Source organism: Vipera ursinii, assembly GCF_947247035.1.
Source record: "Vipera ursinii genome assembly, chromosome: 1".
Taxonomy (NCBI): domain Eukaryota; kingdom Metazoa; phylum Chordata; class Lepidosauria; order Squamata; family Viperidae; genus Vipera; species Vipera ursinii.
In genome coordinates, this window is record NC_139512.1 from 111,020,066 (window position 1) to 111,047,113 (window position 27,048).

The following is a 27,048-nucleotide window of genomic DNA, read 5'->3' on the forward strand; positions in this document are numbered from 1 at the left end:
GCTGTTGGGATCAGCACGAGAAGGAACCATCTCTGGCCTGATCCTATCAAGACTAAGTGGTTGTGAGTGTTTGAGCTGCCCGGGTCTGGGGATTCTCCATCTTTGATCCTGGATGTATCTGTCTGGACAACTAATCTATCAGTCTGAGTTCTTTTGATGAACGTCATCTGTTGGGATCCCAGAAATGTGCCTTCTCTGCAGCTGCACCTGTCGTCTGGAAGGAGGTTCCCTGCAAGAACCAGAAGGCTCCCTCTTGGCTGTTGATGGGCCTTGAATACAAGGCATTTTGCCCAGGTCTTGGGCAACAGGGAGAGAATAAAACCCCTTTCCTCTCTTTCTGCGCAGTTTGTTGTTCTCGTTATTTTTTTTATTACCTGTTATTAACTATACTCTTGTTTTGCTTGTTATGAGTTGTTGGGAGTCAGGTGGCATAAAATTTTGATAAAAAATAAACAAAACCTATAGTGGCTTCTCTAATTTCTATTTTCTCTATTTTCCAACCTTTGTTTACTGTAACCAAAATATACACTTGCTTATTTGGAATACTGAAGTACATTAACTAAAAATATTAGGCGTTATTTTAAAACCAATAATGTATGTTATACTGTTTCTTGTATATCCAATTTTCTGTTAAGATAAGCAATTGAGAAACAAAAATGGGGCTACAGGTGAGAGTGACAGGCCCTAAAATTAATAAAATACTTACTGTTTCAGTACATGAAAATTTACTGGATACATGGAAGTTGATGAGATTCTCACCCGTAATAATGTAAGACACCCCATAACCATCATCAGCAACCTGTAGAAAATATACATAGAATACCTCAGTTCTCTACATGTCCATAACAAATCACTTCAAGACTATTTTGATTTTAAAGTCCAATAAAAGGTGCTCCATAATAGGACACATTTTTTATGTTTCAATAAAAGCAGGCATCATGTAAAAACAGTTTATCATTCTGGGAAGAATTGAAGGGAATGTCAGGCTAATATACTAGGAATCTTTTGCTTTTCCCCCGAATTGATATATCCTCAGTAGTTTAATCATGCATGCAATTAATCACAATTATTAGTCAAATTTATTTAATGCAAATTACACCATCACCCATTCATGGATTACTGCCTTGTCGTGGCGAAGGGGCTTGCGTAATTCAATAAAGCTATGAGCTATGCCGTGCAGGGCCACCCAAGACGGAAAGGTCATAGCAGAGAGTTCTGACAAAAAGTGATCCACTGGAGAAGGAAATGGCAAACCACTCCAGTATCTTTGCCATGAAAACCCTATGGACAGTACCAAAAGGCAAAACGATATGACGCTGGAAGATGAGCCCCTTAGGTCGGAAGGCGTCCAATATGCTACTGGGGAAGAGCAGAGGGCTAGTACTAGTAGCGCCAGAAAGAATGAAGCGACTGGGCCAAAGCCAAAAGGACGCTCAGCTGTGGATATGTCTGGTGGTGAAAGGAAAGTCCGATGCTGTAAAGATTTTTTTCCATAGGAACCTGGAATGTAAGATCCATGAATCAAGGAAAGCTGGACGTGGTCAAACAAGAGATGACAAGACTAAACATCGACATCTTAGGTATCAGCGAACTAAAATGGACAGGAATGGGTGAATTTAATTCTGATGACCATCAGGTATACTACTGCGGGCAAGAATCCCTCAGAAGAAATGGAGTAGCCTTCATAGTCAATAAAAAAGTAGGAAAAGCAATACTGGGATACAACCCTCATAATGACAGAATGATCTCAGTTCGAATCCAAGGCAAACCATTCAATATCACAGTAGTCCAAGTCTATGCCCCAACCACCAGTGCTGAAGAGGATGAAATTGACCGGTTCTATGAAGCCCTACAGCACCTTATAGAACTAACACCCAAAAATGATGTCCTTATCATCATGAGAGATTGGAATGCTAAAGTAGGAAGCCAAAAGATAACTGGAATAACAGGCAAGTTTGGCCTTGGAGTACAAAATGAAGCAGGGCACAGGCTGATAGAATTTTGTCAAGAGAATACGATGGTCATAGCAAACACTCTTTTCCAACAACCCAAGAGACGGCTTTACACATGGACATCACCAGACGGTCAACACAGAAATCAGATTGACTATATGCTCTGCAGCCAAAGATGGAGAAGCTCTATACAGTCAGTAAAAACAAGACCAGGAGCTGACTGTGGCTCAGACCATGAGCTTCTTGTTGCAAAGTTTAGGCTTAAATTAAAGAAAGTAGGGAAAAGTGCTAGGCCAGTCAGGTATGAATTAAATCATATCCCTGTTCAATATACAGTAGAGGTGACAAATAGATTTAAGGAATTAGATCTGATAGACAGAGTGCCTGAAGAACTATGGACAGAGGTTCGCAACATTGTACAACAGGTAGCAACCAAAACCATCCCAAAGAAAAAGAAATGCAAGAAAGCAAAATGGCTGTCTGAGGAAGCTTTGCAAATAGCTGAGGAAAGGAGGGAAGCAAAAGGCAAGGGAGAAAAAGAAAGATATGCCCAATTAAATGCAGAATTCCAAAGAATAGCTAGAAGAGATAAGAATACCTTCTTAAATGAACAATGCAAAGAAATAGAAAAAAAAACAATAGAATAGGGAGGACCAGAGATCTTTTCAAGAAAATTGGAGAGATGAAGGGAACGTTTCATGCAAAAATGGGCATAAAGGACCAAAATGGCAGGGACCTAACAGAGGCAGAAAAGATTAAGAAGAGGTGGCAAAATTACACAGAAGAACTATACAAGAATGAGCTTAATGTCCCTGATAATCACAATGAGGTCGTCACTGACCTCGAGCCAGACATCCTAGAATGTGAAGTGAAGTGGGCCTTAGAAAAGCTGAGCAACAACAAAGCTAGTGGAGGTGACAGTATTCCAGCTGAGCTATTCAAAATCTTAAAAGACGATTCAGTAAAAGTGCTACACTCAATTTGCCAGCAAATTTGGAAAACTCAACAGTGGCCACAGGATTGGAAAAGATCAGTTTACATTCCAATTCCAAAGAAAGGCAGTGCCAAAGAATGTTCAAACTATCGCACCATTGCACTCATTTCTCATGCTAGTAAAGTTATGCTTAAAATTCTACAAGCTAGACTCCAGCAGTATGTGGATCGAGAACTACCAGAAGTACAGGCAGGATTTTGAAGAGGCAGAGGAACTAGAGATCAAATTGCTAACATACGCTGGATCATGGAGAAAGCTAGAGAGTTCCAGAAAAACATCTACTTCTGCTTCATTGACTATGCTAAAGCCTTTGATTGTGTGGATCATAACAAACTGTGGCAAGTCCTTAAAGAGATGGGCATTCCAGACCATCTTATTTGTCTCTTGAGAAACCTATATGCAGGCCAAGAAGCAACAGTGAGAACTGGACACGGAACCACTGATTGGTTCAAAATTGGGAAAGGAGTCCGGCAAGGCTGTATACTGTCGCCTTGCCTATTTAACTTATATGCAGAGCACATCATGAGAAAGGCAGGGCTAGATGAATCAAAAGTTGGAATTAAGATTGCCGGAAGAAACATCAACAACCTAAGATATGCAGATGATACCACTCTAATGGCAGAAAGTGAAGAGGAACTAAAGAGCCTCTTGTTGCGAGTGAAGAAGGAGAGTGCAAAACTTGGGTTGAAACTAAACATTAAGAAAACCAAGATCATGGCATCTGGCCCTCTCAATTCCTGGCAAATAGATGGGGAAGAAATGGAGGTAGTGACAGATTTTATTTTCCTGGGCTCCAAGATCACTGCAGATGGGGACTGTAGTCAAGAAATTAAAAGACGCTTGCTCCTGGGGAGGAAAGCCATGGCAAATCTAGACAGCACACTAAAAAGCAGAGACATCACCCTGTCAACAAAAGTGTGTATAGTCAAGGCTATGGTCTTCCCAGTTGCAATGTATGGCAGTGAAAGCTGGACCATAAGAAAGGCTGAGCGCCAAAGAATTGAGGCCTTTGAACTATGGTGCTGGAGAAGACTCCTGCGAGTCCCTTGGACTGCAAGGCGATCAAACCGGTCAGTCCTAGAGGAGATCAACCCTGACTGCTCTTTAGAAGGCCAGATCCTGAAGCTAAAACTCAAATACTTTGGCCATCTAATGAGAAGGAAGGACTCACTGGAGAAGATCCTAATGCTGGGAAAGATTGAGGGCAATAGAAGAAGGGGACGACAGAGAATGAGGTGGCTGGATGGAGTCACTGAAGCAGTAGGCGTGAGCTTAAATGGACTCCAGAAGATGGTAGAGGACAGGAAGGCCTGGAGGAACATTGTCCATAGGGTCGCGATGGGTCGAACACGACTTCGCAACTAACAACAACAACAACAACACCATCACTAAACACTAGTCTTACTGAATGATAACGGATTTAGATAATCTAATGGATTTGTTTAAGAAATTGTGTAGCAATAGTACTTAAATTTATACACCACTTTACAGTACTTTACAGCCCTTTCTAAGCAGTTTGCAATTAGCATATTGCCCCCCACTCCCAACAATCTGGGTCCTCATTTTACCGACCTCAGAAGGATGAAAGAACCTTGAGCCTGTGAGATTTGAACTGCCAAACTGCTGGCAGTCAGCAGAATTAGCCTGCAATACTGCATTCTGACTATTACGCCATCACCACTCTTGATAGGAAACATATATGGGGGAATATCACTTCTTGGGGAAAAAACAGAATTAAAAAAATAATTTTAAAAATTATTTAATTAATGTTATTGTGATCAGAGAAACTTCTCTGAAAATGATTTATGAACGGTCCTTTTGAGAATTAAAAAATTGCATAATAAAAGGTAATCATCTTCCTGTTTGGTGTTTTTTAAACAACTGTGGTGAATGTATCATATTCATGATATGGTATCAATTTAGATCAATTCCTGATATTGTTTTAAAATAGTGAACAGTTTTATTTAGTCTGGTACTTTTGTCTATCATGTAACAAGTGGTCTTAAGTTGATAATAGACAATGCAAGAGGGATAAGAAGCTATCAAAGCAGCATTTATTTACTGAAATATATAGCAGTCATATTTACAATAGGTAAAGGTAAAGGTTCCCTCGCACATGCGTGCTAGTCGTTTCCAACTCTAGGGGCCGGTGCTCATCTCTGTTTCAAAGCCGAAGATCCAGCGCTTGTCCGAGGATATCTCCGTGGTCATGTGGCCGGCATGACTAGATGCCAAAGGCGCACGGAACACTGTTACCTTCCCACTGTAGTGGTCCCTATTTTTCTACTTGCATTTTTACGTACTTTCAGACAGCTAGGTTGGCAGAAGCTGGGACGAGTAACAGGCGCTCACTCTGTTACGCGACACTCGGGATTCGACCCGCCAAACTGCCGACCATCTGATCGACAAGCTCAGCGTCCTAACCCACTGAGCCACTGTGTCCCTTATATTTACAATAATGAATCTTAATTTGTTTTTTCGTTCTGTACTACCTTTATTATTAGATAATTTCATAAAATATAAAAAAGAAAAACATTTTAATAACATATTCAGTTTTGCAGAATCCTTCAGTTGGGGTTTGGTTAAACTACATAGTGCATTATTTAAAGTTATTTTTTGTAGATTTTTAATATATTGATTGGGCAGCTAATTTATAACAATAACAAATAGAACTTTCCCCTTCTCTGATCTATTCCAATATTCAAGCAATGTTAACATCTCAGCCTTTTGGTAAACTGTTCGCTGACAGGTAGAATAAAAGATTCTACCCATCTCAGAAATTGGAATATGGAAACTGGGGTAATTGCTTAGGTTATGTGAAGAACAATTCATCTAATGCAGTTCAATCAGTTCTTTTAAAAATACGACATTTCTGATCAACAACTCATTTAATTGTATTTTTGCTCTTTTCCTTAGATATGAAAGCTTAGGGTTCATAAAGTTCATTTTTACATTGATAAATAAATAAAATAAATAATTCAGCATATGTCTGCAGCATTATATGGTGGATAATGTGGCTGGACATGAGGTGATTTGTAATACTATGTTTAAAATAAAATACATGCAGACATACAGGTCCAAACCCTCCACCACAGGACTCCATTCCAGGATTCTTATCCAGATCAATATGTTGTTGAGGTGTTTGACTTGTTGAAAGTCTCCAGGGTTCTGCCAAAACCTGGGAAAGAAGATATAAGAAATTGCACACTTTTTAGCACCTTGCAGGAACAAAAAGTATTATTTTGAATTCAAAGGACAGGTGCAAGTTGAGTAAGCAAACCCTTTGCACTTTTGCCAAAATCTCTCTTAAAATCACAATTTCACCAAAAAGGGATGTAAATATCCCCAAATCAGTGGCTGGAATGGATAATAGTTTTTCTATGAGTTGTGAATGGAAGAGTGCAAGATGTCAATATTCAATGCATGTTGCTTTCAACTGTCAAAGGCCTGTTCAGAGAATATTCTGTTTATTATAGCTGGGTTTTTGTGAAATCAGATCCCTATATCTCAAACTATTTTGGTGATAGTGATGAGGAATTGTTACAAAAATGGCATAGAGAGGTAATGTGGCTCTAAGTAAAAAGCCTGCAAAATGTGATAAAACAATTATAATGACTGAAAAACCTTTTGTGTTGGTTTCCTGCTTTACTGTATTTGTTTATATACAATTTAGTCTGCTTTTCATTAAAAATAATCCCCAAACAATCTTCTGTGGCACCCACGGAACTTAGGACTGCCTCTGACCTTCGCTCATTTCGCCGGGACCTGAAAACTTGGCTCTTTGATCTGTTTGGTCCAGACTGTGGGGTTGTTAATTTAACTGGGTTTTAGATTTACTCTTGGGGCTTGAATTTAATTTAATTGTTTTAATTGATTTTAATTTTTTGTATTTCATGGTTTTAACTGCCCTGTAAACCGTCCTGAGTCCTACGGGAATAGGGCGGTATACAAATTCAATAAAATAAATAAATAAATAAATAAATGTGCAGTACACTATGGAGAAGTATTAAACCCTGAAAATCCTATTTCTTTTTTTTACCCAAGCACCTAATAGTAATCACGCATCTTTTCAGAGGATAGCTGCAAAACTTTAGGAAAAGCTGTAGTTTCCTCAAGAAGGTGCATACACATATGATCATACTCAAAAGTATATTTTTGAAATTAAATCCAAAGCACTGCATAGCTCTATCAGTACTTGGACCGGAGATCATTAGAACTTCAAAGGTTGTAGGCTAGACCAGGAGGTCAAAAACAATCCCAGAAGACCATGGCAAGCTAAATGTTACTAAGAAAATTATAGGAAAGTGACCGTATGGGCACCAGCTCCACTCAAAAGGATCTGCTCCTTTTATCACTTTTCTCTTGCAGTTTTTCTTACTTGAAGAGTTTTTAGAAAAATGTGTTAATTTTGGCAGACTCTTTGGCCTGCTTCTTTAAAAAAACACTTTGTTTCATATAATCCCCAGGTGTTTCCAAAACATCCCAGTTTGATTCTTGATTTGGTCGAATCCACTGCATACCTTCCATTTTTGTATCCAACATTTCTATTTCCATGATTCTAGGCACAAAAAAGGCTAAGATATGGCACAGCACTTGCAAATAATTGTAAATCTTGTTTCAATAAATCAAAGTTTTCAGAATGCAGCACTGAATGTACAGATTTAAAATTTGAAAATATAAATATGTATGTTTTAGCTTTCCTTAATACGCTAAATTCTTAAAATATACTTATTTTCATTTTTGCAAAGATTTTTAAGCCTCAGAAAGTTTTCTCAGATGCTTCAAAGTTTCCAGTTTAAAAAGGTTTTCAACTGGTTGAACAGATCATTTAAAATGCAAATAAAATTTTGTATTGTAGTATTTGCACAACAAATATTATGTGGCTACTTACTTCTTTTAGAAAGGGCGATTCAACAACAAGGTATTTGGAGACCACATAAAGGCAGAAAAGGTGACGATCAATGCCAGCACCAGTCATGGCCAGGCGATATAAGCACTGATGATTAGCAGCAGCAGTCTTGAATAGCATACACTTCTTTTCAGGCTGTAGATTAAAAAGGAAAACAATTGACTATTTCTGTTTAAATGCTATTAAAATGAAACATCAAATTCTAGAAAAAGACAACTCATCCAACCTCCAAAGTCCCTTTAGGAGCACATGGAGTGTAACATCCTACCCACTGGATTTCCTCACCTCTAGAACCTCCCACTGCACTTCTACTGCAGAGGCTCTTCTAGGGAAATTTAATGATTTTTTTCACACAGAAATTTAATAAGGAACAAATGGATGGAGAACAGAAAAGGGAGATCTTATATATGCTTTTTATATTGGTACATGCCTCTTTTATGAGAAAAAATTATTTGAAAATGTGACTTCAGACATATTCTCTCAGTAACCCATAATATAGATTCTGAAAGTAAAGTTCAAGTCTTTACTGCTCACAGTCTTTCAATTAAATTAGTCTCTTAATTCATTTTTTTTTAAAAAGCATGCTATAAAATACTACTAACTTAACAAAGTTGCAGGAGTTTATAAAGTACCTGCTGAGCAGTTCAAAATCTTCATTACAGTATTTCAACATAATGTAGTTTTAGTGCTACTTGCTGTTTATAAACAAGTATTGTATGAAAAACACATCAGCTATCAAGAGACTGAAAAAATACCAATTTTTATATATATATATATATATATATATATATATATATATATATATATATATATATATATATATATATAAAGGGCATTGTAAAGAGTGTTCAGATTATCAAAACAGTTGCAGCATGCCTATAAAGATAATGCTCAAGATTTTGCAATCCAGGACTTCCAGTGGCAACGCGACGCTGAAGACAGCCATCTCCGGGCTGTCCGCTCCGCAGCTTTGTTGAATCACCGAAAACAGTGTCGATCAGCTGTTTAGGTGATTCGGAAGCCCCCTCCCCGGGAGAAGAGGAGGGGGTGAGGCCCCAGGTAGGGGTTGAGCTCTCCGGGGCCGCCTGAGCTTTAAGTTTGGGCGGCTGAAGGATCGAGCCCCCCCGAAGCCTGGGTTTGCTCTGGGCTGCGCAGCGTCTCTGCTCCGTGATTTTTGGAGCAGAGCCAAGCGTTAGCAACCACTCCTGCCAGAAGGAAGGACTCTTGAGTATTAAGACGCAGGCAGAGCGGTACAGGAGGTCAAGGTGAAGTGGACTTTTATCTTTACTCTCTAGCTCAATGGATTTTATGGCTTTAAAGTGAAAGTGCGCAACAAGTGAAAGTGGGGGAAGATGGCGACGAAAGCCTCTAAAGTTCTTCGGAGTGCGGGGGCTTCCCCGGTGCAACAGACTTCGTTGCAAGCTTTGCTCCCTCCCGCACCTGCTCCGGCACTGACTCTTAAGGATTTACAGGATGCTTTTGAAAAGCAAACACAATTAATGTCAGATATGATGGAAAAGCTGGAGGAGAAACTGGAGGAGAAAATGGAAGAGAAGTTGGAAGAGAAGTTTAGAGCAATGAGGGCAGACATCTTGTCTACAATTGAAAGTGTGGCTGTATGTGTGCAAAGTTTGGATGAAAAAGTGGAGGATCTTAGTCAAAAGAACTCTGTATTAGAAGTAAAAGTATTAGAGAATGAAAATATAAGGGATAAAATGGATGGAGACTTGAGTCTGGTCCAGTACCATCAGATGGAGTTCGCTATCAGAATCAGGGGCTTAAAAGAGAATCCTAAAGAAGATTTAAAGCAGCTGATCTCCGAGGCTTTGGAAGTGGTACTGGGCCAATCAGCAGCTGAAATTGAGGGAAGTATAGATAAAATCTTTCGTGTGAACTCATGGATTGCAAGGCAGAGGAAGTTACCTAGAGATGTGGTGGTTTATTTTACAAAGAGAGCAATTAGGGATGAAGTTATTCAAGTTGCTTATGACACTAAGTTTGTGGTTGCTGAGCAAGAAGTTCTGGTTTTAAAAGAGATTCCTCCAAAGATTTTAAGGAGAAGGAAAGATTTTGCCTTCCTAGCACAGGAAGTTTAGATGGGAGATCCCAGTGGGCATGGTGGTGATGCACGAAGGTAAAAGACACCGTCTGGTTACAGTGACTCAGGCACATGATTTTTACAGCAAAGTTTTAAAAGCAACCCCTCTATCACTTCTGGAAGCTGTAAAGGGATATGGCGAGGGAAAGCCTCAAGATGCTGATGGAACACAGACAGAGGAGAATGGTGCTGGAGGGGATCAAATTACAGTTTCATCGGCAGCTGCTGGAGAGCAGAGGATGACGCGTGCCGCTTCAAGACGAGTGAGACAAGAGCAAGAACAAGATCAGCAGAAAGTTATGGAACCTCCAAAGCGTACTTACAGTGAAGCTGTGGGAGGGGCGCGGCCTAAGGAAGTTAAAGGGGTCCTGGCAGAAGTGCTCCAGAAGCTTCGGGATGCCAAGAATGTCGACTAAGTTCCTAACTTGGAATGTTAATGGATTAAATTCACCACAGAAGAGAAAGAAAGTTTTTCAATATTTAAAACAATTTAAGACTGATGTTATCTGTTTGCAAGAAACGCATATTAGGGTTATGGACCAAAAGTATTTGTTGAACTCAAGGCTGGGCACGCAATTTATTGCTTCTGCAATTAATAAGAAAAATGGAGTGGTTATCTATGTCAAGAGTACTCTGACAGCGGAACTAATTGAAGTAGATAAACAAGGAAGATATGTTATGATAGATTTGCTGTTAGAAGGCAAAAAAAACGCTTTTAGTTGGACTGTATGCTCCTAATCAACAACAAACTGATTTTTTTAGTTTACTACATACAAAGATTACCCAGTTGGATTATAAATCTTTTATTTTTATGGGAGATTGGAATGGTGTCCTTGATGTACAGCTGGATAAATCTGGTTTCTTTAAGCGTGCCCCGAGTCATGCTAAACTGCCTAAATCTTTTTTTGAAATGAAGGATGACCTGGAATTGCGAGACATTTGGCGAGATACACACGTACATGAAAAGGATTATACTTTTTTTTCTGATAGACATCAATCTTTGTCTAGGATTGATTTTATATTACTGACTAATGACTTCTTTTCTAGGACTAAGAAGGTAAAGATTTGTGCAAGAACTATATCTGATCATAGTCCAGTTTGGTTGGAGATCAATAAGGACAATAGAGATAGGCGCTCCTGGCGCGTAAATGAGAATTTGTTTAGAAACCAGATAAATGTGGAAGAATGTAAAAAGCAGATGAAGGATTTTTTTGAAATTAATATGAACAAGGATACCTCTATGGACATGGTTTGGGATGCTAGCAAAGCTTATATGAGAGGGGTGTTAATATATATGAACAATAAATATAGACGTAGTCTGGAAGTTAGAAGGAAAGAACTGGAGAATGAAATTAGGGAAAAAGAAAAGGTCCTAATTTTGAATCCATCGGATGCGACGATTAAGGAGGTCATTAAACTGCTAAGAGGACAATTTGATAAGTTGATGGCTGATCAGGTGGCAACCAACTTACGGTTTGCTAGGCATAATACTTTTTGCAATGCCAATAAACCAGGTAGGTGGTTAGCCTACAGGTTAAGGAAAAAACAAAGGGCTTTTAATATAGATAAAATTGAATATAAAGGAAAGGTTGTGTTTCAACAGGATCTTATTAAGGAAGCCTTTGTGGAATTTTATTCTAAACTATATGTTAAAGAGAAGATTAATGAAACAGATATTGATGTATACTTGAAGAATGCTAGCATCCCGGTTCTTACACAAGAACAAAAGGAGGAGATTAATCAATTGATAACAGAAGAAGAAATTTTTATAGCAATTAAGGAATTGAAGTTGGATAAAGCGCCAGGTACGGATGGTCTGACTGCGATCTACTACAAACATTTACAATTGGAGCTGATAAAGCCATTAAGGGAATTGTTTCAGACAATTCAGAGGGGGGGAAAGGTGCCTCCGTCTTGGAGAACTGCTTTTATTTCTTTGATTCCGAAGGAAGATCAAGATGCTACTCAAGTTAAAAATTACAGACCAATATCACTTTTAAATACAGACTACAAGATATTTGCTAAGGTGTTAGCTAATAGACTGATGAGGGTTTTGCAACAGATGATTCATGGGGATCAAACCGGGTTTATTAGTGGTAGACAAATGAAAAATAATGTGAGGCATATAGTTGATGTGGTGGAGTTTTTGGAAAGGAACAACCAGATCCCTGCGGCGCTAATTTTTTTAGATGCTGAAAAAGCTTTTGATCAATTGAATTGGCAATTTTTGATGAAAGTTTTAGATAAAATGAATTTTGGGGATAAATTTTTACAACCAATTAGGGCATTATATCAAAAACAAACTGCCCGAATAATAGTTAACAATAGTCTGACTGAAGTATGCAATATTGAGAAGGGCACAAGACAAGGGTGTCCGTTATCACCTTTATTATTTGTTTTAACATTGGAGATATTACTGATAAAAATACGTAACTCGGAAAAAATTAAGGGTATTCAAATTAGAGATCAGGATTATAGACTGAGGGCGTTTGCAGATGATCTGGTTGTTACGGTGACTCAGCCAGAAAACTCTGTTGTGGACCTGATGGAGATAATAATGCAATATGGGAAGGTTTCTGGATTTAAGGTTAATGTACAAAAAACAAAAATTTTGGCCAAAAACATGACAACACCGCAAAAGGCCCTTTTAGAAGGATTAACTGGATTTGAGATTGTTAAAAGGGTCAAATATTTGGGGGTGTATTTGTCACCCTCAAATGCAAAGTTATATAAAAATAATTATGAAAAGTTATGGGGAAAAATTCAAAAAGAATTGGAGAGTTGGGAAAAATTGCAATTGTCTTTACTGGGAAGAATTGCAGCAGTGAAAATGAATGTCCTGCCTAAATTTTTATTTTTATTCCAAATGATACCGATTCTTAAAAAAGACTCTAATTTGGAAGAATGGCAACGGGGTATCAATAAATTTGTGTGGGCAGGGAAAAGGCCACGAGTTAAACTTAAGATTATGCAGGACACTCGTGAAAGAGGTGGTCTTAAAATGCCTAATCTTAAATTATATTATGAAGCTGCTGCGTTGTCAGGAATAAGTGATTGGATTAATTTGACACAAGGGAGATTATTAAATCTTGAGGGCCACGACTTGTTATTTGGCTGGCATGCATATTTGTTGTATGATAAGAAGGTAGATAATGTATTTAAAGTGCATATTTTAAGACAGGCATTGTTGAGAGTTTGGAAGAAGTATAGACATAAGTTAGACTACAAGATGCCGTTGTGGGCAATCCCGAAACATGCAATAGAAAACATAAATGTTGGCTTCAAACATGATGTGACTACGTATAAGGAGATCTTAAGCTTGGAAAGGAACGTCTGGTGTTTGAAGCCGTACAATCTCTTGCGAGATGAGAAGATCGTTCAAACTTGGTTTCAATATACTCAATTACGTGCCAGGTGGAAAGAAGATCAGAAAATTGGTTTCTCAATGACTGATGAAAATTTGATAAAGCAAATTAGAAACCAGGGTCCAGCACATATCAAACGGATTTATCTTGCATTGATAGATATTGACTCAGAGAACAGAACTTGTTAAAGACTGTATGATAAAATGGGCCCAGAATATTCAAGAAGTTATTACAATGGACACGTGGGAAAAGATCTGGGTGAGGAACGTAAAATTTACGTAAGCCCAAAACTTAAGAGAGAACTTTTATAAAATGTTTTATAGATGGCATTTAGATCCTAAAAAGCTTGCAAGTATGTATCCGAATTATCAACCTAAATGCTGGAGGTGTGGTGGCGAAGATGCAACGTATTTTCATATATGGTGGACCTGCAAAAAGGTTAAGGCTTTTTGGATAAAAATTTGGTGGAATATGCAGAAGTTCTTCAAGCAAAGGATAAAGTTTTGTCCGCAATTGTTTTTATTGGGCATAATTACAGATGCTACTGTTGTGGACATTAAGTTGATGTTGAACTTAATCACAGCAGCAAGACTCTTAATAGGTCAATATTGGAAAAAGGAGGAACTGCCGACTATAGAAGAATGGACTCTAAAAGTTTCGGACCTGGCGGAAATGGCAAAGATTTCGGCTTACTTGAAAGATCATTCGCAAGAACGTTATATTATGGAGTGGAAAAAGTGGATTGATTATATCCAGAACAAATATGGGACTAAAAAGTTTCATTTAGCATTTGAATAAGTTTTCCTTTTTCCCCCCCTTTTTTTCTTTTTATATGTAATATTAGTATTGCTTGTAGTCATTTTATATGAGCTAGAGTGCGATAGAATTAGTAGTTTATTGTTGTTAGCATATGGATGTTTATGATTGTTCTTTGTTTTTATACCTTGTATTTAGCTTTGGGAAGTTGGGGGGGGAGGGGGGAATGGGGGGGAGGGATAGGGAGGGTTAGGTAGGGGTGGGTGGAGGGAGGGGGGGATTGTTAAAGATAAAATGTACTGTAAAACTTTTCAATAAAAAAAAAGATTTTGCAATCCAGAGACCACCAATACACGGTAAAACAGCTAAATGTATAAGGCGGAGTCAAAACAGGCAGATGTGCCTATCACATTGCTCGCATCTGACAGATAATGGGAAAGGCAAGCCAATTCTAAGAGTTTTCTATTTTCATTTTATTGTCATCCCATCTAGTTTATATGCAGTGCAAAATGATGGGAGTAAAAGAGACACTGGTATTAAAATTACTGAAACACCAACAATCTCAAATATGCTGACTGAATTACTTTAATGGCTGAAAAGGAAGCAGCCAAGATAAATGCTGATCTGCTGTTCGCTATTTTAAAAATATAACAAAACCCAGTGCCAATCCAATGCAAATAAAAGGAGAAAAAATAACAAATGTTATCTTCCTAGAATAAATAAATGTACAGAAATGCTACATGGGAGATACCAGCTAACAAATCTAAACAAAATATTAAAGTGCAGAGACAGCATGTTGATAATAAAGGTACATTTTGTCCAGACAATTATTTTCCCAAGTGTAAAATGTTTATTAGATTTTACCCCACCTTTATTACTTTTTATATTGCTGTGAAATTCAGATCATAAGAATAAACAAAGAAAAACAGACAGCTCTAATTGTGATGCTAGAGAAAAAGTTTGACAATACATGAAACTGGCAAAAGAACAAATCATTCAATACTAAAGGAAGTAAAACCAAACTGCTTGTAGGAAAAACTCTTAACACTGTAATGAAACTATGATTAGACATGTTGGATGTAACATGGGAAGAAAAAAGTTAAAGGCAATTGAAAAACAGGCCAACAGAAGTCAAGGTAGATATAGGTATTATGACTGATGACATAAACATGCAAGGTGTTATTGACAGACAATGCTGCAAAATGATGTCTTTCTCACAAAGAGCCAGAAGTGATTGAACAAATGTACACATCAACTTTTATCATAAAACTGGCACTCAAAATTTGGACACTTCCGTATGAGGTTTCTATGGTGGTTTGATAACAGCACTGAAACTCTAATGAAATCGATTTATATTTTTCACTACCTTGATCTATTGAGTCCTACATTTTTTTCTGTACTCATTTGAAATCATGCATTCATCAGAGGAAAATTGTGATTTTATGTTCCGATCATCGGTGGTTCATAATGGTGATAATGGCTTTTAAATATTGCTCTGGAAATCTAAACTAATGATTTCAGTAATGTGAAAGATAAAAAGAGTACTTTTACATAGAATTTTTTTTAATAACATTTAATAATAAACCGAGAGTCCACACTTTGAAGTCTTAAATTTAATATGCCAAACACAAATAGTACTTTTTATGACCACCAGATGGCTTCATGTTTTCCCAGCTACTTAGTTTCAGAGGCAGTACTGTATATATACACTCACCAAATTTATTATGTTCCATTTGGAAAAAACAACAACAAACATAATGTTTACATAAAGTTAAAAGTAGAAATTACATTGAAAAAAAAATGTTTCACTTTGACATTTTCCTGACCCAAACCAATTTATTTTTCTGAGGGGGGAAAAAAACTTGGAAATATTTCCCAACACTTTTAGATATTTATTTACTACAATGTATTTGTATAACTCAGGAAAGCAAATCAAACTACCTATTTTAGAAATTGTGGACTGAAATAGAGGTAAACCTAAACAAAAGCAAAGGTAACATTATATAGTTGATTAGAACATTCAATTTACCATTTCATTTGGGTCTTCCATAGCTTGCACAAATTTGCAGGACTGGACAGTACATGAGCGGACTGTTTCTGTTCTGCCTTCTCTAAATAGGCGGGTCATAGATGCTTCGTATGTTAAGCAAAATTTTCCCATGTCCTAACAAAAATACAAAGTTATTTATATGCAACAGTAAAAAAAGGCACATATGCATGTTATTATTTAATTATTTAGCATACGGTGTTGGTACATGAAAGCCAGGAGACTACAATGTTACTACAGAGTAGGTAGACATTAGTAGGCATCTGACTGCCTAAGATTGCTAGTTCATTCAGTTCATGCTTGCACACTATCCAAGGTGGACCACAGGGGGTAAACTAGCTCTCCACTGTGGGCGTGTTGGCTTCATCCAGGGCTTTGTCTCCACTGGTGTTCACCTTGTATTTGGGCTGGGCCTGGTGCTGATTGGTTTCTTGCTTCTGCCATTAGTCCCAGCGAAGTATTATTTATATATCTACATGTATTTGCATGCTTTCAAACTAGGCTAGGTTGTCAGGAGGTGAGGCGAGTGACGGGAGCTCACACTCTCACACAGTGCTAAGGGTTGAACTGCTGGAATGCAGAGAGCCAACCTTCTCTGGCTGACAAATCCAACATCTTTAAGCTGCTAAAACTACCATGTCTCTTTGACAAATAAGTTATATTATGTCAGTCACATAAACATTAACACTGAGTTTTAATTTCAATACAAATACACACCTTTCTTCCCATCTCAATTTTTTAAAAAGCTAAGTAGTATATAAGAATAAGCTAAGATGCACACTACATACAGTATAAAGAGAAGGCGGAAGGACAACAGAGAGCAAGTTAGTAGTATTGGACTTTGTTCCTAGGTGGGCAACAGTATCTAGGTGCATATTGAGGTCACACCTAATCTCCCATGGCAGAATCCTATGCTGGTCCCTCAGCAATTCTTTTACTGACTTCAACAGAATTTAATCCCCCAAACATTTTGACATATTTGTCATTTCATGCTGAGTTTTTTCTCTGCCTATTTTCCTTATTCTTTTACTTTTTGTCATTTTAGTCGTTCCTTTCTGAATATTTTCCGTATCTACAATGTATATTTAGGGAATTACATGCAATATCACATGAAATATGTACTGTGGTGTTATATTGGTTTCTGCTTTAGATACAATCTCTCTGAACCAGTTCTCAACACTCTACAGTACTGACTGCAGGAGGCTCTTCATGAATAAGATGTATTTGTGAATTAACAGATCTTTGTCACAGACAATGGCAAAGCTTGATGAAATAGAACTAAATGATGCAAAATACAAAGCTGCTTAAATTTCATTTCTGGCCGACTGAAAAAAACCTACAGTATTAAAGGGCTTCAGCATGGAAGCTTTAGAAAAGGCTGTCAGCTCTCATTAGCTACACTTTTTAATCTGGGGAAACTTTTTCTATTTAAGCAGGAAATTTAAAAATAGTATCAGGTACTTCATTTTTTTAAAAAAAAATGTTTAAATTAGACTAAAACACCTAAGATACTTACCCTATAATGAGCAAGTTGCAAAGCAAGTTGCACAAATGCATCGGGACTGGTTTTGGTTTTCTTCATTAATCCTTTCCCAAATGTATCAAAAAGAAAAGAATGAAAATCCACATCATCTGCTAACGGCCTTGCAATCATGTTAAGAGACTTCTCAATCACTTCTTGGCACTAAATAATAGCAACAAGCATAGTATTATTCACATAATATTCAAAGGTCACATTTTTAAAACATTTAATTCTAAATTTATCAGCTTATGCTAAACAAAATCAGCAGTGATTCCACTGATCTATTTTTTTTTAAAAAAAAAGACACTTTCACTGAAAAATGGACAGATGTGTACTTCAGTCAATAAGAAACATTATAGGGGAGCATCCTGAAGCATCTTCCAACACTGGTAGTTTTTAAGAAGAGACTGGACAGCCATTTGTCCGAAATGGTATAGGGTTTCCTGCCTGAGCAGGCGGTTGGACTAGATGACCTCTAAGGTCCCTTCCATCATCATCATCATCATCATCATCATCATTACTATTATTATACTTGATATCATGGATATAGAACTGGATATGCACCCACCTCTTCAGGGATTTCCCACTGCAGCTTGGTAGGCATGGGAATGCCTAGAGTGACCTCCCCTTTGCAGTGTCCATCTTCTGCGTATCCCAATTCAAGACAGTCAGAATACATGACATTCTGGAGATGGATAGCGCAGATGGTTGGGGGAATGAGTGAAATAATTATAAGCATGTGAAACATACTGCTTCAAACCATACGGAAAAAATATTTCTGATTAAATCTTGCATTTTGATCAAAAGCTTCAAATTATCAATGGCAAGACAAGGAAACGTTAAGCAAGGCAAAAACCTGTCTATCAATGTTCTATAATGCCATATCACATAATAAAACCCCACATTTCTTAGGTATGTATATCAAGTATATGGTAGATCCATGGTACATAACAAAATCATGTGGAAGGTTACTGATAAACTTCAACTGTTCTGTCTAGCATATATTTATTTGGTGAGGAACATAATTATCAATATCTATTTCTATCTATTTTCCTAATCCTCCTTACTTGATAGTGTGCAGTCTTCGATACTAATCAGAAGTCAAGAATTGTCCTCATCCTTAGGAACAAAGCGTGCACTCCTGCTGTAATCCATTTATGACAGGAAACAGCAGTAGAATCTAAGTTATAGTTCTAGTGCTTGCACGGCCCACTGCATAGTTCCAACAGGGATCTGAACTTTCTGCAGAGGAAGAGTCACATTTGACCCTTGAACGATGCACACTTCAAAGTCAGTTAACACAATCAAAGCAAAAGCTAAATTTGATTTCATTTTATTTAAATTATTAAATCTACTTAATATGAACAATTAACAGACTGGTAATAGAAATGCTCACCTCCCAAAGATGTCCGACAATTGGGGCGTCTGCCCAAGAGTGTTCACTATTCAGGCCCACTTTACCATTTCTGAACACTATGAGATTAAACGACTTGTCAAACCACCTATGCAAAACAATAATGTCCATAAACCATTTTATCACAATACTCATTAATCCCAATCTCTGAATGGCAATGTTTATGTAGCCAAAATGGAGCCATTCAACTGCAAGAGAGAATTATCTACAGACTTGACAAAAAGATTTTTTTTCAATTTTGCAAAAATTTAAAAAACACTTTAGAAAAGATACCCATAGGGAGATGCTATGCCTACTTCTCCACAAACATACACTAATAAACAAATACTCAGCACAGAATCCTGCATGGTGGAAATACTGAAGAATAACTGAGGAAAGGAACAGAGAATGGAGCAAAATTGAAGCTCTATTTAAATTATTAAAAATATTTTTTTAACTCAATGTTTCTTTCACCCAAAACATTTTTCAAAAATAAGCAAGATTGATGTCTTTACCAAAAAAATGCTCCAAATTTGGAAGAATAAATATGTAGCCTTGATATAAGCTACTTCTCCTCCACTTTTTAATAACATATATAGAGAACAGGACAATTGCTATAATTTGACGTAAATGAAACTAAACTGAAGATATAACCTTTAGAATGAAAAATTCCTACAAGGAAAGTCTCAATAAAGAACAATTTTAAAAAATGAATAGGTGATCATGTATTTTTCTGAAATCAACTCTACTGGTAATAAGGATAGCAGAGCTTCAGCAATTTGACCTTATACCAGTTTGGAGAATTTTTTTTAAAAAATTCCATTTATATCCCGCCCTTCTCCAAAGACTCAGGGCGGCTTACAAGCTTAGCAGTAGCCTTCATTCTATGTATATGCCTGCTTATTAGGGCTTTCTCCCCCCCCAAGCGGCATTATTACAAAGTCAGCTTAATTGCCCCCAACAATCTGGGTCCTCAGTATTTAACCATCTAGAACAGGGGTGTCAAACTCAATTTCATTGAGGGCCGCATCAGCATTGCGGTTGCCCTCAAGGGGCCGGGTGGGTAGGGCCAGGGTGGGCGTGGCCTGCTGGGTGGGCGTGGCTAGAGTGCGTATGGCCTACTGGGTGGGCATGGCCAGCTCTACATTGTTCGCATCAAGGGTGCCTATGGGGGCCTGGGTAGGAGTGGGACAGATCTGAGGGTCTCTGGCAGAAGGAGGGTCTCTGGGCCAGGGCCAAGGCAGTGGGGGCCGTTCCCTCCCTGTTTCCAGGATGGCTTCGCGGGCCACAAAAAAACACTTCGCGGGCCGGATCTGGCCCCCGGGCCTTGTGTTTGACATGTCTGATCTAGAATAATCACAAGAAACTATTTTGAAAATTCAGTGGTCATTATTACAAAATAGGGAAATCCACCACTTTATTCAATCTTCAGTAGAAAATAGCGTAAGGCTTGCACTTGATTCCAGTCAAATTGACACATACTATATCTTAATTATTCTTTTAAAAGTTTAAGAGGTTGTTACAAAAAAGGGGCTTTCTTTTGTGATAGCCATGTGACCATCCTTTTGGCATAAAACACTCATAATGCTGGTGAGATCAGCATTATTACTGAAAAAATAAATCAAAACTACCCAGAGGTAGGATATCAACCTTAAAAACAATGAATCTGTCATTTACTTAATCTTAGCAGCTAAAAAAGTAATTGCCCAATGGTGGAAAACTGTAGATAATTGAACAATTGAATTAACCAAGGTCTTCAAATACCACGTTAGAAAATATCATAGATAAAACTTAAGATAATGAAATACCACCAAATGTAGGAATCACAACTTTATCAAATTTGGATGGACTTTATATGTTAACTTGCAACAGACATATGTTTGGCTGCACTTTAGATATACAGCAGACCCAAAGCTTAGTGAATCATTCAGTATTGTTTTAACATATTTACAATAAACACAAAGGAATGCTTGTGCTAATGCTAGAGATATGTTTGTTGGGAATGTGGATGTTGTACATGTTTATTTTTGTAGGCTGGAGGCAGCAGAATCTGCCATGCTGGGACATCACTAGTAGCTAAAGAGAGGAATGGAAGGCATTGCTAAATCTGGGGATTAGGAGAAGAGGCCCAGACAGGGCTATGCTGGGAAAAGAAAGGGACAACATGCACCATTTGTCCTGCTGAATTCTGTTTTGCCCAAAACCTGAAACAACCAAAACATTCAGTCGTGGTGGTGCAGTGGTTAGAATGCACTATTGCAGGCTAATTCTGCCGACTGCCAGCAGTTTGATTCTCACTAGCTTAAGGTTGACTCGGCCTTCCATCCTTCCGAGGTCAGTAAAATGAAGACCCAGATTATTGAAGGCAATATGCCAACCACTTAGAGAGGGCTATGAAGCAGTAGGGAGAAGTATATAAGTCTAAGTGCTATTGCTATTCTGAATTTCATTTCTACCAAACTATGGCTCAGCCAAACTGATATGGAAAAGTCTTCAGAATACAATGGTTTGTTCTGGTTTCAAAACTATTTTTTCATGTCTCTAGTGATAAAGTTTAGACAAATACAATAAATGGTGTTGGAGTAGACAAAATTTAATGGAGCTATATTTTCTTTTCCTTTTATCTCTCCTCTCCTGTTTTTTGCTTACTATTTCTTAATTCTTTTCTGTGCATTGCATAATGAGGCTATTGTGATAGGTTATCTGTGTACTGCAGGGGTCCCCAATCCCCGGTCCGTGGACCAGCACTACCAGAAACCAATCTGCACAAACAAGCAAAGCCCCATCCGTGGGATGCAGGCAGTACATGAAACGAGGCCCCCTCCAGTCCGCAGAAAAACCTTTCTCCACGGAACCGGTCCCTGGTGCTCAAAAAGCTGGGGACCTCTGGTGTACTGTATTATCGTGTATAACTATACTGCAACATTAGTCATTTCTCTGTCTCTAGAAATTGTATACTGAAACAAAAGTAGGCCCCAACAGCTATACAATTATTAGCACCTCACCAAAACCTGCAATTTTCAGTAATCTCTTGAGAGTGGCAGTAAGAGTTGAACACATGAGATAGGCATTTTGCGTAGAAAACCAGAAACTCTTCAATGAAAGATACAAATATAACATTTCTTTAAATGTTGAAACAGAATTCAGAGCTAATCTTGACTTCTAAAAGGACCTATTGTTTAATTATTCAGAAAAACACTATAACCAAAAGATATTAAAGCGTCATTAGTAAGCATTTCACTGAACAGTGTACCGTTTGTTCTTTGATTTTCAATGGTAGTCAAACCCAAGCTTTCACATAATTTTTTTCCACCTACTGAAAGTGAAATATTTACATATACAAGAAAAAGATGAAAGAATACCTCTTTCTCAAGCATAGTATACCTGTCATAGCATTTGCCATGTAGAAGTGCTTTTGCATATGCATCCATTGATGTAACTGGATCTTCTTCTCTGTAACCTTGAGCAGTATCGTCCAAAGTAACAAAGAAAGCAGCCTTTTCAATTGCATCCAATGACTGCTTGTTCTTTCCTCTTGCAAAATATGTTTGGCGAGCTTTAGCCCAAGGAACTCTGTCAGATGAATACAGAAACATTGTGTAAAATCACTTGAACAATCATCCTTATAAAAAGGGTGTAATTTTATACTCAAAGTGATGTCTAATGAACTCTGTATGCATTTGTGTGTGTATGTGCGGGCATGTACATCTTCAAGTCAGTATCGATTCCAGGACGGGGAAATACTGTGCCCCATTTATACAGAGAGCCTTGGGAGATGCCATATGAGATGTGAATCCTACTCAGGATTGTCCATTGCCGATGTGCACCCTGGATAACATGACAGTACGAACTAAACGAACTAGCAACTGCTATAGCCAGACTACTCTGTAGGCTTTCCTGGCAATGAAAACAAAAAGAAAAAAGTCTTTGTCAGGCCCAAATGACATGAGAGATTGGGGGTATTATTCCAAATCAATGTTGAGGGGCTCAGCAGATCCGAGAGCCAATATGTTTCCAAACTTTTATCGGACAGTAACATAGACATGGTCATCCTCCAAGAAACGCACATAGAAAACAAGAGCAACTCAGAAGAGGCAAGATTCATGGCTAAGATCTATTGGGGGCCACTTACCACCACAGCTATGGCGAGGCTACCTATGTTAGAAGGACTATAGAGAATGCCTCCTTATTGTCAGCTTCTACAAACAACAATATACATGAAGTAGTTTCCAAACTACAACAATAGTGAACATCTATAAACCACCTCTGACAGCATGGCCAGAGCATGTCTTGAACATCAAGCTGCACCCAACAATCTATGCAGACTATTATGTTAATTGATGTCAATGGTGAGGCATTGTCCAACTGGGCCATGGCACATGAAGACCCATTACCCCCAACCCCCTTTCTCTTGGCATCAAACTCATTTATCATGGTCTTTCATTCTGAAATACTGCTAAAATTCAGTAGATGGTATGATGTTACATGTTAACTTTGCAATGCTCTCTTCATGGGGCTGCCCTTGAGGACCACACGGAGGCTTCAGCTGGTGCAGAATGCAGCTGCGCGAGTTGTGATGGGAGTCTCCTGATACTCACGTGTAACACCTCTTCTCCACGAGCTGCATTGGCCCTCTTCTCCACGAGCTGCATTGGCTTCCAGTTGCCCTCCGTGTGAGATTCAAGGTGCTGGTGATGACCTATAAAGCCCTAAATGGCATGGGTCCGGATTATCTCAGGGAGCACCTGCTGCCAGCATCAACTTCCCATCGTCCTGTGCGCTCCCACAGGGAGGGCCTCCTCAGGGTCCCGCCGGTCAGGGAATGCCAGCGGGCAATACCCAGGGGGAGGGCGTTCTCTGTGGGCGCGCTCGCCCTATGGAATCAATTGCCGGTGGAACTCCGGATTGCCCCTGACCTTCGTTTGTTTCGCCAGGACCTAAAAACCTGGCTTTTTGAGTTAGCTGACCTGGACTGAGGGGTTTAAAGGTTTTTAAATTCTAATTTTGAATTTTGGGGCTATTGATTTAATTTTATTTTAATTTTTATATTGTATTGTTTTAATTTTGCCCTGTAAACCGCCCTGAGTCCTTCGGGAAAAGGGCAGTATATAAATTGAATTAATTAAATAAATAAATAAATAAAATATTCAATATGTCTGGATCCAATCCACAATGTACACAGTATGCTGCATTTCTCACCCAATAATTGAAATAAATAGAATAAACCTATTAAGGCCTACACTCAGCCATTTCTTAGCTTTACAAGTAAGAGATACAAAATCAGCTGTAACCATTCGAAAGCCAATATTTAAACTTTCAGTTAAAAAAGCAATACTGTGTGTTGCTAAGAAGTTGTTCACATCTTTGGAATTAATCCACTGCAGTAAGCTTATCAATCAATGAAGAATGAAAAGACTACACTACTTATGGTTAAAAGTAAACAAGTGATCAGATAAATCAAAAGGCAAAATATTTTTTTAAAAAATTGAGAGACTTACAATTACCAAGTTTCATACCTGTCGCCAGCAGTAAGAGCTGCTAACTTTTCTTCACCTGGTTGAGGCTCAGATTTGTCATTTAGAATCCATTGCATCTGTTCCTCAATCTCCCTGGGTCTTAGGAGTCTGCCATCATAGTACAACCATGCTTTGTAATAGCGTCCCTTATGATATACAGCAATATGTTTGCTGTCCTTCAAATGCTGGATAGTGTCTAGAATTGAAAACCAAAATTTGAAATAAATGTAGGGTTTAATAGTAAAAAAATTACATATTGCAGTCCTCAGCTACAAGCTACAGCTATTTATTTTATTTTATTTATTCATTAAATTTATATACCGTCCATCTCACTGATAAGGTGACTCTGGGCTCTCAGCTATTAATGAAACTCTTCCATTCAATTGCATAAGTGTTTACTATAATTTTCATGAAAAAAGCAACTTAATATTTTTTGTAAAATGTTTTACCAGAAAAAAATCAGTTTCTTTTTAAATAGAGTCAAGATTATTTTCTCTGCACACAATTATGCAATTTCATAGCTTCTGTATGTGCTTTTCCTAAAGTTGGCATCATGGGAAAGTGATCTGCAGAATTTCCAGCCTGCAACGTTAGTCAAAGATATCTTGATTGTCATTACTAGTGAGGCAATATTTTTTATAGGTTGAGATACTTAGTTGAACCACTGAAGTTGTTAAATGTACAAGCAATTTATTTGGAAACACACATACAGGTAGTCCTCAGCTTACGATCAATTGCTTAGTTACTGTTTGAAGTTACAATGGATCCCAAATGGGACTTGTTTCTAATCTGTCCCCCCATAATTTAATTTAATTTAATTGTTTAATTACTTTTTAATAATTTTTAATTTTTGTATCTTGTTTTTATGTATTGCCCTGTTCACCGCCCTGAGTCCTTCGGGAGAAGGGCGGTATACAAATTAAATAAATAAATAAATAAATAAATAACCTCATTTTGGGTGCTTGGTAACCATTCTGCATTTAAGGCAGTCACATAATGGTGATTTATGATGTTTTTGCCAGAAACAGGTGTTTAAATTCTAGTTTCCAGGAAAAAAATGCTCCAAAACAAACAATGAATTTGGTTAACAGCAGCAAAATTCCCTTAAAGACTGCCACAAAATAGACTGTAAAATCGTGTCTGGTCATATGGTGATCCTCTTTAAGACTATCAAAACATATTTTATTTTTTATTTATTTATTTTATTAGATTTATATACCGCCCTTTCCCGAAGGACTCAGGGTGGTTTACAGGGCATTTTATGACCATAATGCAGTTTCAATTATGGTTGTAATTTGAGGATTATCTTTAAACACAGGAAAATAAGTCTTCTTGATGTTTCTTTCTAAATCTCATGAAAAATATTCAAACAGTCATCATTCTACCCTAGTACAGATCATTTCAAACTAAAAGTTAGTTTTCGTCTTCTAAGATTTAAATATGATCAATATCACAAAAAATATAAATGTTTGGATCTTACCAAACTGATATTTTATAGACAAATCAAGAGATTTAAATGCTATAACGATGGGGAGGTGAGGTGTTACCCCCCGTTGATAGGGCTCGCAACTTGGGCGTCCTCCTGGATTCACGACTCAATTTTGAAGACCACATAGGAGCCGTGACCAGGGGGGCTTTTGCACAGGTTCGCCTGGTGCGCCAGTTGCGTCCCTATCTAGACCGAGATGCCCTACTCACAGTTACTCATGCGCTCGTGACCTCCCGTTTGGACTACTGTAACGCTCTCTACATGGGGCTGCCCTTGAGGACCACTCGGAGGCTTCAACTGGTGCAGAATGCGGCCGCGCGAGTTGTAATGGGGGTCTCCCAATACTCCCATGTATCACCTCTACTCCGCGAGCTGCATTGGCTTCCAGTTGCCCTCCGGGTGAAATTCAAGGTGCTGGTTATTACCTATAAAGCCCTACATGGCTTGGGTCCAGGGTATTTGAGGGAACACCTGCTGCCGGCATCAAATGCCCTTCGTCCAGTGCGCTCCCACAGGGAGGGTCTGCTCAGGGTCCCACCGGTAAGAGATTGCCGGCGGGTGACACCCAGGGATAGGGCCTTCTCAGTGGGGGCGCCTGCCCTCTGGAACCAGCTGCCAGTGGAACTGAGGACTGTCCCCGACCTCCGTTCATTCCGCCGGGGCCTGAAGACCTGGCTCTTCGAGCTCTCGGGCCCGGGCTGAGGAGTAATTTATTTTAATCGGGGTTTTAATTGCACAGGGTTAGTTTAATCTTTTTAAAATTGGTTTTAACTTTTGCATTGTTGGTTTTTAATTCCCTGTAAACCGCCCTGAGTCCTCAGGTATATAAATGTAATAAAATAAAATAAATAAAATAAAATAAACTTTTATGTAATTTCTATGTAAACACTGCAGATATCTAGCAACTTGTTTATTGCTAAGCACATTGGTTTGTGCTTAAATTGTAAGCCTCCCTGAGTCTTCGGAGAAGGGCGGGATATAAATGGGATTAAAAAAACAACACAACT

At 38.2% G+C, this 27,048-nt stretch overlaps 1 protein-coding gene across 4 annotated transcripts in view; it reads right to left on the reverse strand.

Annotated features, from left to right (window-relative positions):
• The window catches only part of CPT1A (carnitine palmitoyltransferase 1A), a 58,389-nt gene that overhangs the window by 3,291 nt on the left and 28,050 nt on the right, over positions 1-27,048 (reverse strand). For all 4 annotated transcript variants that reach the window (XM_083348976.1, XM_083348973.1, XM_083348975.1 and 1 more), the window contains exons 11-19: positions 24,553-24,748; positions 22,421-22,609; positions 19,040-19,145; positions 18,212-18,328; positions 17,638-17,805; positions 16,104-16,238; positions 7,838-7,990; positions 6,020-6,124; positions 707-799 (exon numbers count right to left, since the gene is read on the reverse strand). In XM_083348976.1, the coding sequence (XP_083205102.1) occupies positions 707-799; positions 6,020-6,124; positions 7,838-7,990; positions 16,104-16,238; positions 17,638-17,805; positions 18,212-18,328; positions 19,040-19,145; positions 22,421-22,609; positions 24,553-24,748 (1,262 nt within the window). The remainder of the gene's footprint in view (positions 1-706; positions 800-6,019; positions 6,125-7,837; positions 7,991-16,103; positions 16,239-17,637; positions 17,806-18,211; positions 18,329-19,039; positions 19,146-22,420; positions 22,610-24,552; positions 24,749-27,048) is intronic.